This window comes from Eptatretus burgeri, chromosome 3 (assembly GCF_056783735.1).
Source record: "Eptatretus burgeri isolate ZD-2024b chromosome 3, Ebu_testis_v1, whole genome shotgun sequence".
In the NCBI taxonomy this organism is placed as follows: Eukaryota; Metazoa; Chordata; class Myxini; order Myxiniformes; family Myxinidae; genus Eptatretus; species Eptatretus burgeri.
Window position 1 is genome coordinate 17,288,103 of NC_140963.1, and position 12,914 is coordinate 17,301,016.

Sequence of the window (12,914 nt, forward strand, 5' to 3'; positions counted from 1 at the left end):
TGGGTGGTTACACCTACTATTAGTCTGGTCGCTCTGATGGTTACCATAATCAAGGAGTTGCTGTGGCTGTGTCGAATAAGCTGACCCCAATGATAATTGAGGTAACACCGGTCAACGAGCGTATTATGAGACGAAGGATTCGTCACTCCTTAGGTGTCATTTCCCTGGTCTCTGTCTATGCTCCGACTGAGGCGAGTGATCTCACCGTGAAGGATGCATCCAACGCCACGTTCGAGTCTGAGGTTGATCAGTGCCCCAGACGAGATGCACTTCTAGTCTTGGGGGATTTCAATGCATCGACTGAGAACTGATAGGTATGGTCATGAGACATGTGTTGGTCCCCATGGGTCAGGAACTATGAACCAGAATCGCACTAAGTTCCTTGACTTTGCAAGAAGTCATGGACTTTGGGTAGCTGGTTCATGGTTTCAACACCCACAGGCTCATCGCTGGACTTGGTATTCCAATGCTGGTGTGGCAAATGAAATTGATCATGTCCTCGTTGATGGTCGCTGGAGGATGAGCCAGAACTACAGGGTCTACCGGAGTGCTCAGTTCCTCAATAGTGACCACCGGCTTGTTGCAGCAACTCTAAAGCTGCACCTTAAATCCGGGAGAATGGTACCATCCCAGCCTCGGCTGGATGTTGGCAAGCTCAAGTATGAGAGGGAAGCTGAGGAGTTTGCAAACAGGCTGAGTGGATATTTGGGGGGTCTGGGTGCTTTGGGGGGTCCTGAAGAGGTGTGGAGTGCCTTCAAGACCACCGTCCTTGATGTTGTCGGTCGATGTCTTGGAACTCACCACAGGGCAAAGAAGAATTTTGTCTCTCAATGGTGACTGGATACCATTGACCAGATTCGCAGGGCCAGGTTGAATGGCAGAGCTGAGCTGTTCAGGGAGCTGAGGCATAAAACTGTACGTGCACTAAGTGTGGACAAGGAGGCCTATGTTCGAGGAATCTTTGAGGGGTTTAGAATCACCTGTGGACAGGTGATTCTTGTCCCACTTACAGGGGAATTCGCGCATGGCGTTCATACAAGCCCATCCCTCGGAGCACTGCAGTTAGAGCAGAGAGTGGTAGGCTCTTGACAGAGGAGTCTGATGTGAAGGCCTGCTGGGCCGGTTACTTTGAGCGATTGTACCAGGCTGATCCACCAGCTGTCGAGTTGGACGTCAAGGGTGTTACAATCCCTGTTGCTGACCCTCCAATCAACTGTGGTCTACCTTCGCTTGTGGAAACATGGGCTGCGGTGAACCAGATGAAATGGGGTAAAGCTCCAGGGATCTGTGGCATCCATGCTGAACTTCTCAAGGCTGGTGGAAATGCTGCACTCGTGTCGTTGAATGCAGTTGTGTGCTCTGCCTGGAACAAAGCATCATCCCAACTGATTGGAAGAGGGGCCTTGTTGTCCCTCTCTGGAAAGGGAAGGGTGATCGCCAAGACTGCAACAACTACCGAGGGGTGACACTGCTCTCAGTGCCGGGCAAGGTCTTTGCTCGGATAATTCTTGATAGGGTTCGCCACCATCTGCTTGAGCACCAGCATCCAGAACAGTTAGGCTTTACACCAAAAGAGGTCAACGATTGACCGTATCCTTGCTCTTCGGGTCCTCACCGAACGCAGACGAGAGTTTCGGCAGGGGCTGCTTGCAGCCTATGTTGCTCTCTGTAAAGCGTTCGATTCAGTGAATCGGGATGCCCTCTGGAGGATTCTTGGTCTTCGCGGGGTGCCACCAAAACTGATCGATCTGATGTCTGAACTCTACTCTGGTACTGAGAGTGCTGTGAAATGTGGTGGTACCATCTCTAACTTATTTCCAGTTGTTACTGGAGTTTGTCAGGGGTGTGTACTGCCCCCCCACACTTTTCAGCACCTGTATGGACTGGATTCTTGGGAGGATGTCGGAAAGATCAAGCTGCGGTGCATCGTTTGGGAATGTCAAGATCTCAGACCTTGATTTCGCAGATGATGCAGTCATCCTTGCGGAGACTTTAGATATCCTTTTGGGGGCCTTGGAGGTGTTGAATGAGGAGTCGGAGCCGCTGGGATTACGGGTTTCTTGGGTCAAAACTAAGATCCAGGCTTTCAATGACATATTGGATGCGGCTGTCCTGTCTGTGTCTATTTGTGGTCAGGATGTTGAGGTCATGGAGAGATTCACTTACCTTGGCAGTGATATTCATGTCTCTGCTGGCTGCGAGTCAGAGGTCAATTGACGTCTGGGTCGGGCCTGGGGAATCATGGATTCACTGGATCATGGGGTGTGGCGCTGCCGGTACCTGTGCGGGAGGACGAAAGTCCATGTCTTCAGGTCCTTGGTGCTTCCAGTCTTGCTCTATGGATGCCAAACTTGGACTGTTACCAAGGATCTGAGACGGAGACTTAATTCCTTTGGTACCAGGTCTCTTCGGAGAATCCTTGGTGATCGCTGGTCGGATTTTGTGTCCAACGAGCGGTTGCTGAGAGAGACTTGGATGAGATTTGTTACCTGCATAGTCCGTGAGCATCAGTTGCGGCTGTATGGACATGTGGCTCGTTTTCCTGACGCTGATCCTGCTCACCAGATTCTCTCAGCGAGGGAGTCTCATGAGTGGAGGAGGCCAATGGGCCAACCACATGCCTCATGGTTGCAGCAGGTTAACCGGCATCTCAAGGAGATGGGGATGGGCCTTGCATCTGCCTGGAGGATGGCCCCTGGAGTACCAGTGGAAAGTGGACGCAGTGACGCGCTGTTCTGGCACATGCTCCCATACCTGGCCTGACCTCTAAATCAGTGGTTCCCAACCTTTTCTATGCCCCACACCCCTAGGAAATGTTCGATTAATGTTCACACCCCCCTACAAAAGTAATATCACATTTGAAGATGAAGAAGTCTAATTTATAATTTCTGAACCACATACAATACTGCGGGTGAAAAAAAATTGAACTTAAAAAATAAGCTTTTAACTCAGTGCATAAAATGCAAGTATAAATTGAGCAATTAGATTCTAATTTATTCAGATAAAATTGTAAACAGTAAAATCAATCCCAATTGTGAACATAAAATTAAATGTCTTCTTTGCTCCTGCTTCTCATTCTCTCATTCACGTATGTGACCTGCTGCACGTTGCTGAAAAGCGCTGAAGGAGTGAAGGAGTGGTGGATTGGTTTGTTGGTTATTGGATTTAATAACCTAACTAACATGCTCGAATGAGCTAAGATCCTCATCCTCTTAATGATGACGTCATAAAACGAATATGACATCATTGTGATGTATCAGGTTTGCGATAAATTATCTGTGCTAATGCCCGGCTTGATTCCCGCAAAGAAAATTCAAACAGCTTGCCTAGTTTCGGAGATAATGGTATCGGCGATTTCCATTAGCGGCGATATTATGACGTCACCTTTTTTTTTTCTAGGAAGAATATCCAAAATCGGAGATGGTTACTGCCTGTGCGTGGCCTTTCTGCATATACATGGCAAGTTTCACGAAGATCCGATGAAAACTCTGGGTTGTGAAACAAAAAGTAGGAATGACGTCATAAAAATTGATATGATGTCATAGTGATGTATCATATGTGCGGTAATTCATCTCTGCTAATGCCCTGTTCGATTGCCATTAACAGAATTCAAAAAGCTTGCCTAGTTTCGGAGATAATTTTTAGGCGATTTTCATGAGCGGAGATATTTTGACGTCATAACTTTTTTTGTAGGAGGAATTTCCAAAATCAGAGATGGTTACTGTCTGCGCAGGGTATTTTTACATATATACGCCAAGTTTCAGGAAGTTTCAATGAAAACTGTAGGCTGTGAAACAAAAAAGTCCACAAGAACAGCAACGTGAGTAATACTTGACTTTGAGATCCTCCACGAGGATCTAAAAAGAAACATCGCAGCGCACACATTTAATTCCCATTAGGATTAGACACAAGGGAGGTTCTAACTATATACATACTTAACGAGATAACTAAACTTTGGGACTGCTGTCTGAGTGCAAATGGCTTCCAGATCCGTAACAATACTTTTAGACCCTGCAATGAAATTTAATTATAATGAGCAAAGTGTAACTTCGGTTTTTAACGTAATTACAATTAAGCACAATGATTCATATAGTAAACTTTAAAATTAATTTATCAAATATACCAAATATATAACTTAATTTCGTTAGATACATTTATAACATTTATAATCAATATTGCAAAGTTTTTATAAGCAAAAATCAGTATCCGTATTTAAGAAAATTCAAATTTTAATTGAACTATTCAATTTAGGAGTTTATTTATAAGTTATTCACAACATTTGCAAAGGCAAATAATATAGTGAAAAACTAAACCTCGTTGGATTATTAAAAACTTCACATTACATAGAAACACTTACCAGGATTAGGTACACTAATTATCACTTTCATCGACTGTATAACTCAAATAATTACCACACTAATAAGGCTGAAAAGTTGCAAACATAATTTAATTATTATAAAAACCTAATAGCCACAATTAAGTAAATTTATCAATTATAAAGTGCTTAATGAAAAAAATCTCCGAAAGACTTGCATTATTCTCTCTCACACAAGTAACATTTATTCAGCACAGCGACCGCCGTAAGTAGTTCGAAATTTAAATAGTACTTAAAACGCACGTTTCTACACCGTTTTACAATTAATTGATGTCAAATATAAAATACTAACTTCAAGACTATTTAACAAGCAATGGTGATTGCATGTATAAGTTCAGAATATCTAATATTAAGGGCAAGACTAACCCTTTTATGTGATCGAGATATACTAAAATCTGTCTCAATATCTTCAATATCTTCAAGCAATTGTTGAATCACCATTATTCTGCAAAAGTGCCTAAATACGAGTTTTCCGAAAGTTTATAATGTTCACGATTAAATTATATTAATAAAGTGCTCACCAGTGGTAGTACGCAATAATACGTATGATGGTCAACGTGCTAAGATAAATCACACTCAGTATGGAGACACAATGCAAATTTGTAACACGCTGCAACAGTTTTCCAGCCCATCACCGCGTGTACTATAACCAGTCACTCGCCCGTAAAAATGAACAGATGAATATCTTACGCCTCAGTGTAGGCGTAATGATGTACAATGATTATGTCAGATGTTGCGTTATAATTATTTTAAAAGCAATACTCTGACAATCAGTTACCTTACTTTTATGTTAATTCTGGTATTCTCTCCTTTTGATTAAATACTCGTAAACGAGATTACTATCTACGCAACACAACCACCTACTACCACTTCTCAAGGCACACTGGCAGCTGGCTGAGTGATGACTCGTGACTCGTCACTCAAGGACGCAAGCCACTCTTTGTCGCACCCCCTGAAATTCCATCTCGCACCCCGAGGGGGTGTGGGCACCCCAGGTTGGGAACCCCTGCTCTAAATCCTAGCCACGCTTAATAATTGCACAAACTGTTACTTTCTTCTGCACTGAATTTGTTATTTATTTTGTGGAGCAGTTTGAATTTTGAGCATTGCCATTTTTGTTGCACGCATTAATTGTTGGTCAGTTCAGTAACGGAATGTTTCTGTTCATTTCAAATTAATTGATTGTATGTGAGAGAAAGAAGGGAAAGGAGTAGGGGTTGCATTCAGCCATACAGCTCTTTCTTAGAAGAGCAGGCCCGACAGAATGGTCTAGAGGTACGCACACTTGCTCTAAGATGTCTTGCCTGGGTTTGAATCCCAACCCAGCTATAAACTGACATTCCGCTGTTTCACAAGCGGAGTGATTCATCAATGTGAGTGCTGTTCCTCGGATGGACGTTAAATGGGGGTCCCGTCTGCCAGCATCCGTTGGTGGACGTTAAAGAGGGCATTGCATCAGGGGCACAGCCGCACCCTCACCTAATGATGCTACCCTGCAACCTTGTGCTGCATACAAACGAAGAAGAAGATTTGACCAGCAAAGCAGGTAGTATTGTTGCGGGGCCGGGTATCGGTGGCGATAAATGGCCACTAGGTGGAGCAGTGGAGTCGTCTCCCACCGAACACCCAGAATTTAGGTCGTGACCCTCGGATAAGTCCGGAAGGCACGGGTCCCTTGCAGGACCATGAATCGTCAATAATTCGACCGCGTGGAGTAGGGTCAATTGCCAAACTTCAATATACCTAATTACCCACGCGGCAAAGCTACCAAGGAATTCACACCCTCGACAGACCTCGAGCGGGACGAGCTGTTACAGTGCCCGAACCGTGTGTAACCCGAGCGGAGGTTACTGAGGCCTGTCGGTCCAAATGAACAATTTACCTCCTCGCTATTTCTCAACACACACCGTGCTAAGCCAATGAAAGAAACACAGAAACGAGCTGGAACATTTAACAGATATTTATTTACAGTAGGTAGGGAGACACAGAGCAGAGTTATCCGAATAAAAGGAATGCAATTTATATACAAGCACTTATGTGTTTCCACTGAAAAGATGGGCCCACACTCAGAAACATACACCCCAAAAAGAAATAGTGGCTGCGGCCTTTATTGATACCTGCAGGTCGGAGGGAAGGTGAGCTGGAGGTAAGAGCCTGTCTTGGACCTTCCTGCTTCGTGCGGTTCCACCGACTTCGAAGCCACTGGTGGGACTCGAACCCATGACCCGCAGTCTACGGCCCTCGTCCCTGACTGCTCGGCCACCGCACTATTCGGTCACCACCACCACGGTGAGCCACCACAAATGACCGTAGACTGCAATCGTCATGATCCTGCAGAACTCTCGTCGACCACCACTCTGCCGTGGCCACGATCACCCGGTCTCCATCCTCTCCTCTTTCTTTTTTCCTTTAGGTCCGAGAGATTTCTTTTCTCGGCACGCTCGCCTCCCATTGGCTGGGGCACACGTGCTGCGATGCTCGCCCTTGGCTCATTGGGCAGAGGAAAACATTCCATGCCCTTTTTTGGAGCGGAGCTTCCAGCCGATGCGATGGAAGCCCCGCCCCCGTCTGCGCTCAGCACGCATGCGCGTGAGAAAAGCCGATGGTGGCAGGAGCAAAGGAGCAATGTTGTTGTCGTTGTTGTAGTTGCTGTTTAAAATGTAACAATCCTATCTATAAAAAATAACCCGTAGCACACACATGTAATTCCCATTCGACAGAAGGGGATGGATTCTAACTGTGCACATACTTATCGACATAACTAACTTTGGGACCTGAATGTTGAGTGTGCATGGTTTCCAGATTCGTAACGGTATGTTCGAGTGTTTTATCTGTTTATTTGCTGATCATGCAAAGCCTGCTATATGGGGCCAAATTACAATGCAGAATCAGAAACAAATTATTATTCAAAATATCTGTATGTGATCAGTTTTGCATGTGACCGATTCTGAGCTCAAGTTGCTGATAGGTTGCGTTTTGCTAATTGGATAATGTTTTTCGGTGTCTTTCAGGAACCACGTGCAGGTGAAAAAAGTGAGGCCGATGACGGTCCAAGTCCGGATGAAGCTAGCACTACTCCATCATTACTCCCAAAATCCAATGAGAGGATTGGGGTGCAGAACGACTTGGGTGACGGACGCTTCGTGACACTTACAGGCACGATCACACGTGGCAAAAAGAAGGGACACCTTGTAGACATTCATCTCAGTCTCACAGAGAAAGAACTGCTTGAGCTAAGTGGTCAAGATGAGGCCGAAGGAGGAGGGCCTGGACAGCCGTTGACGGAAGATCATTCACCGTCACGTTGTCACTGTGGCCTTGCTCGGGGTCCGCATGTGGTTGCCTGGAGTGTACTTTGTGCCCCATTTGTGTTTGCAGTGGCACTCGTTGTGGCTTTCTATTATGGTACAATCACATGGTACAATGTGTTTTTGGTGTATAATGAGCAGCGAACTTTCTGGCATAAGGTGACACTCTGCCCATTGCTTATGCTTTTCTACCCACCACTAATCATGGCAGCAAGTATTGCTTTGGCTTTGCATGCTGTCACGAGCCAATTCACCTGCACCTTTGCTCTGTGGTGGCAGGCTGCCCGTGATCCTGAGAAGGGCTTCTTTGGCTGGTTGTGCTCACACTTGGGCCTCGAGGAGTGTGCACCTTACAGCATTGTGGAGCTTCTCGACTCTCAGAGTCTACCCACAGGCTACCCAATCATTGCACACAAGCCCCTCGCACCTACCATGCACACATCTGCTGTGTAATTGGCTCGTTTTTACCCATATCCTGTTTTGCAGATCTCATTTGTTGTTTTCAAGGCTTTATTTCATATTTTTGCTGCTTGTGAATTGATGTAAACTGACTTGACCTCCCAGTGATGACCCTGACTAAAGATGTGAAGAAACATTTAAACCATCAACTAGTCACATCACTGCTTTGAACATAAGTAATCAGTATCGAGGCTGATGTCATAATGAGTTGGCAATAATTAGAAGTACAGGACAGAGGAAGGTTGCTTAATATATGAAATGGAGGTATATGTGTGAGGTAAATGTGTTTTAATTCTTCTGGTGTGTGCTTTGTGTTTGTTTATGTGAGAGTGACCGAGAGTAACACTTGATCGAGTTTTGATGTTATTTCTCAAATATATGACAAGCTATGGTTTTCCTGTTGATGCTTTACTTAATTTTGATATAAATATCACTGTCACCATCTCCTACCTCCTATGTACCATGTCGTATGGGGTCAACGGCTCAGAGAATAAGTGCAGTTGGCATAAGTGTTTCCACTACGTGGCTGGCCAGGCCTAACATTCTACTGGTTATGGCAGCATTTTGGAATTTGGCTCGGATTTTTTTGTGTTTGTTTGTTTTACATAATATAAGGCTCATAGTGGAGCTGCCATCCACACACATGGACATACATACAAACACACATGACTCCACACAGGACTGTTAGATGAGATAGACACTGAGCTTTGGGAAGTGTCGTCACTTCCCGGGTACTCTGGGTATCAGCGACGTCACAATAATGGCACCACCTTTGTCACCACACTCTGTGGGGAAGTTTCTAAGGAGGCATTTCCTCCTCCCCATGGATACCAACCTATGTGGATTGTCCGTGCTCATATCCTTTTTAAATGCTGAGTGTCAAACAAAAAAGCAGCACATCCCATTTTACCATTTTCGATATGATGAAGTCGGGGTTTGAATCACCGATCTCCCCGACTTAGAGCAGATGCTCTGATCATTCCACCACCGAGTCTGGTGAATAACTGGCCTAGTCTTTGCCAAAAGACACTGTGGGATCTTTAACATCCATTAGCTTATGCTAGAAGATGAGTCCCCAGCTTAATGTCCATCTGAAGAATAACGCAATCACTGCTGCAATGCCCTGCCTGTGAAACATCAGATTGAGAGATTTGTAGATAGATCAAGTGTCAAAATCAGACTAGATACCTCAAAAACAAATACACAGGCTCAGATACCAACTCATATACTTGCTATAATTTAAAGCAGGGGTTCTTAACCGGGGGTATCCATACCCCTTGGGGGTATGGGAACTAAATGCTGGGTGTATGGGACTCGATCTCTGAATATTTGTATATATTTGATTTATTAATTTATAGTTTGTTAGAATGTTAGATTATAACTAGCACTGTTATTCAATGTTTGTATATTTGTAATTTCTCGGTTATTTTTTATTTATTTTTTTGTAAATATATATGACAAATGCTTATGATTGCCTTTCATGTTCTATTCCTAGCTATCCATATCTAAAATAAATTCAAGCTATTGACATCTTTGGAATTCATACTGTCAACTAATAGGACTGGTGATGATGATGATTTTGACAGTCAAGTGAAGGGGGTATGGGACCATGTTGGGCAATCCATTGGGGGTCTGGAATCATCCAAAGATTAAGAACCCCTGATTTAAAGAATGACATGTGTTTGTTTATTGCAAGAGGGTGTAGAAGTAAATAACTGATTTCATATCCCCTCCAAAGGACCATCATGCAAAACACCATGCCCTCCTTGTCGAGCAATAAAATTGTGTATTTTGGTCAGACACTAGTCCCTGAAGATTCAAAGGCAGAATGGACATAATTGTGTTGAGAACATATGTCTCTCAAATTTTGGTAAAATCACCTGCACGTGTTGAGAATGTCTCAAAACATATGTCTCAAAATCTCATAATTGTGTTGAGAACATATGAACATATGGCCGGCATGGACATATGTCTTAGCCAACTATTGGTGTTTCCTAATTTGTGTTATCTGTAAACGAAGAGTTGCTGAGGTCTGCATTACCAATTGTACTGTTTTTTGAGAGAGTGCATGAGATACATAGGCGTTGGCGTGGATCGGCTCACTGTGCTCGCCTCTCCACATGTTGTTGCAGAGATTGACGTTACAGATTTGCTGTGTGTCATGATTTTAACCAATCATAATTCAAACATTTCTTCTCAACAAATTTATTTGTAATATTTTTGATATCATATTTATTTGTGATATAAGAAGGTCCAAGTGGTCTAAATGGTCAAGGGTCTAAGCTGTCTAGTCTGAAGGGTGTAAGGGGTCTTTTGGGTATTTTGAGACTTTGGGGTCTTTTGGGGTGTTAAGGCTCTTGGGGGTCTTAAAGAGTCTTCAACGGTCAGAGGGGTCACAGCAGTCGAAAGCGTCAAAAGGAACATTCCAAGAGTACGTAATTAAGACACGTACATGTGTGAGTGAAGTCAGGGTAGAACGAACGTTCAAACAGCACGTAATTACTAGACAGCCACACAGCTTCACTGTAAAAAGGAACATTCCATTAGTACATAATTTATCGATGTTTGTGTCGTCTGCAACCAACATTCAAACAGGACATGATTAAAAGGCATATAGTCGCACAGCTTCACGGACGGACCGTGCCTTTCATTTGTAATATATTGTTGCGAATTTGCGCCCGCCGGCGTGCGATCGACCCCATGTAGCCAAAAGCGGCCGCCTCGCCCACGGGAATGGACAATTCAGTCGTGACTCTCCGGGAACTACCGCCAGGAGCCAGTCACGGGTGGGGGTTTAACCTCACCACAACTTAGTCCGCATTCGACCCGCGCAAAATAGGGTCCGATCGCCGAATGGTCGATTAACCTAAGTACTCGCGCGAGTAGCGTACCGAGGAGTTGTACCACGCCACAGGCCGACTCTGGACACCAACCACTTAAGCGGTTCGTTCCGTATTACAGGGATAACCGAGCGGAGTTATCGTCGGCCTTGACAGTTCCGATTAATTACCGGGATGTTGAAACCCACTACGAATCCCTTACGTGATGCAAGATGGAGATTCAATAAAAGCAAGGAGACGAAGCAAAGCAGGAAACAGTTCAACAAGCAATGCACATTTATTACGGAAACACGGAAGGCACGTATATTACAGTCAAGACAAGATGCAACAAAAGCAAATGCAATACGACCGAATAAAAGGGCAATTATTTATAACACTTTTACAGTTCTACTTGTCGGGACTCGGCACCACATCACTCATACAAAAAGCAAAGGAAAGAAAGCCACCCTCACAGGCAAGGAGGCAGACAGATCCGTGGACCAAATGTGCGTGGATCCTGGAGGAGCGGCCAGGTCCATGAGACCGAGAAGGTCTTACCCGCGTCCTCGTGATGCGATTGCGGGCAAGCCGCAATGTTCGCGCAGCTGCCCCCGACTCCGTGCACCTGGCGTGGTCGGCGAGCCCTCTCTGGCGTGCTCCGCGCAAGCAGTTTTGTTGGCACCACGTTTAGGGTGGGGGAGGAACGGGGATCTCAGTGCGGATGGGAGGGGGGGAATTGCTGATGCTCAGGGAGAGGGGAATGGCTGGCTGGCTTGGACCCTGCGATGAGACGAGCGACCCCCACACCGCAACCTCGTTGCCGACCGCCGTCTTCACTTGACTCGAACTTGAACTCTTCACTTGCCCTGACCAGCCACCTGCAACTCAACCGCGCGAACTCTTCGAGTCGCCTTATGCTCGCGTCTTTATAGGCCGCAGGAGGAGCCTATATGCAAATTTCAGGATCAAAACGCGATTGGAGGCGGGGCCACGCCACCCTCTGTTCAGCCATTGGTGTGGCAAAAAGGGGCGTGAGCCTTTTTTGATAAGAATTCCTCTCGTAAAGAATCCACGTTCATCGCGCTTGGAGGCGGGGCCATACCGCCCGACGCTCGCCCATTGGACTGAGAAAAAGGGGGCGTGAAGCCTTCCTGATCTGAACTTCTCCCTCTGAAAGGCCGCCATTCGCGCTCGCGGCTCGATGCGTTTGGCACCAATTGCCGAACGTGCCCTGGACAGCTCGACGTTTTGTGTTGACTGGTGGTGTGGTCGATGGTTGGAGAAGGAAATAGGCGAAGGTGGTGGGGGGTTTTATGTGGTGGTTTGGTGGTTGGCGGGCGTCGTTTGGGAATGGCGGTGAAGCGATGTTTGCGGTATGGAGTTGTGAAGGTAAAGGTAGTGGCTGTTTGCGTTGTTGGCGGCTTAATGGTCGAAAATAACAATAGAGAAAGAAAAATGGCTCACTCAAAGCGTCGCAGCCCGGATGAATCACACATATTCCCTCTATACAACGGGTTTGGGCTAACTACACATGAACTTACCGATATATCTCACCTAAGTACTCTTTATGGTGTAATGCGGATTTTCACAACCGTAACACTATATATATATATATATATATATATATATATATATATATATATATATATATATATATATATATATATATATATATATATATATATATATATATATATATATATATATATATGCACACACACACACACACACACACACACACACACACACACACACACACACACACACACACACACATACACACTCACACACATATATACCAGCGTGGATTGGCTTGCAATGCTTGCTTCATCACGTTTCACTACAGTGGGACAAACATCGCCACATTATGAAAAACACCTCACCTCGACGTCATTCAAAACACCTCGCAACCACATTATGAAAAACACCTCACCAACGTGTCATTAAAAACAC

General features: G+C 45.0%; 1 protein-coding gene across 3 annotated transcripts in view; it reads left to right on the forward strand.

Annotated features, from left to right (window-relative positions):
* The window catches only part of TMEM169 (transmembrane protein 169), an 83,099-nt gene extending 73,427 nt beyond the window's left edge, over nt 1–9,672 (forward strand). For all 3 annotated transcript variants that reach the window (XM_085872520.1, XM_085872521.1, XM_085872522.1), the window contains exon 3: nt 7,387–9,672. In XM_085872520.1, coding sequence (XP_085728646.1) covers nt 7,387–8,136 — 750 coding nt within the window. In that variant the 3' untranslated portion in view covers nt 8,137–9,672. The remainder of the gene's footprint in view (nt 1–7,386) is intronic.
* The last annotated feature ends 3,242 nt before the right edge of the window (nt 9,673–12,914 follow it).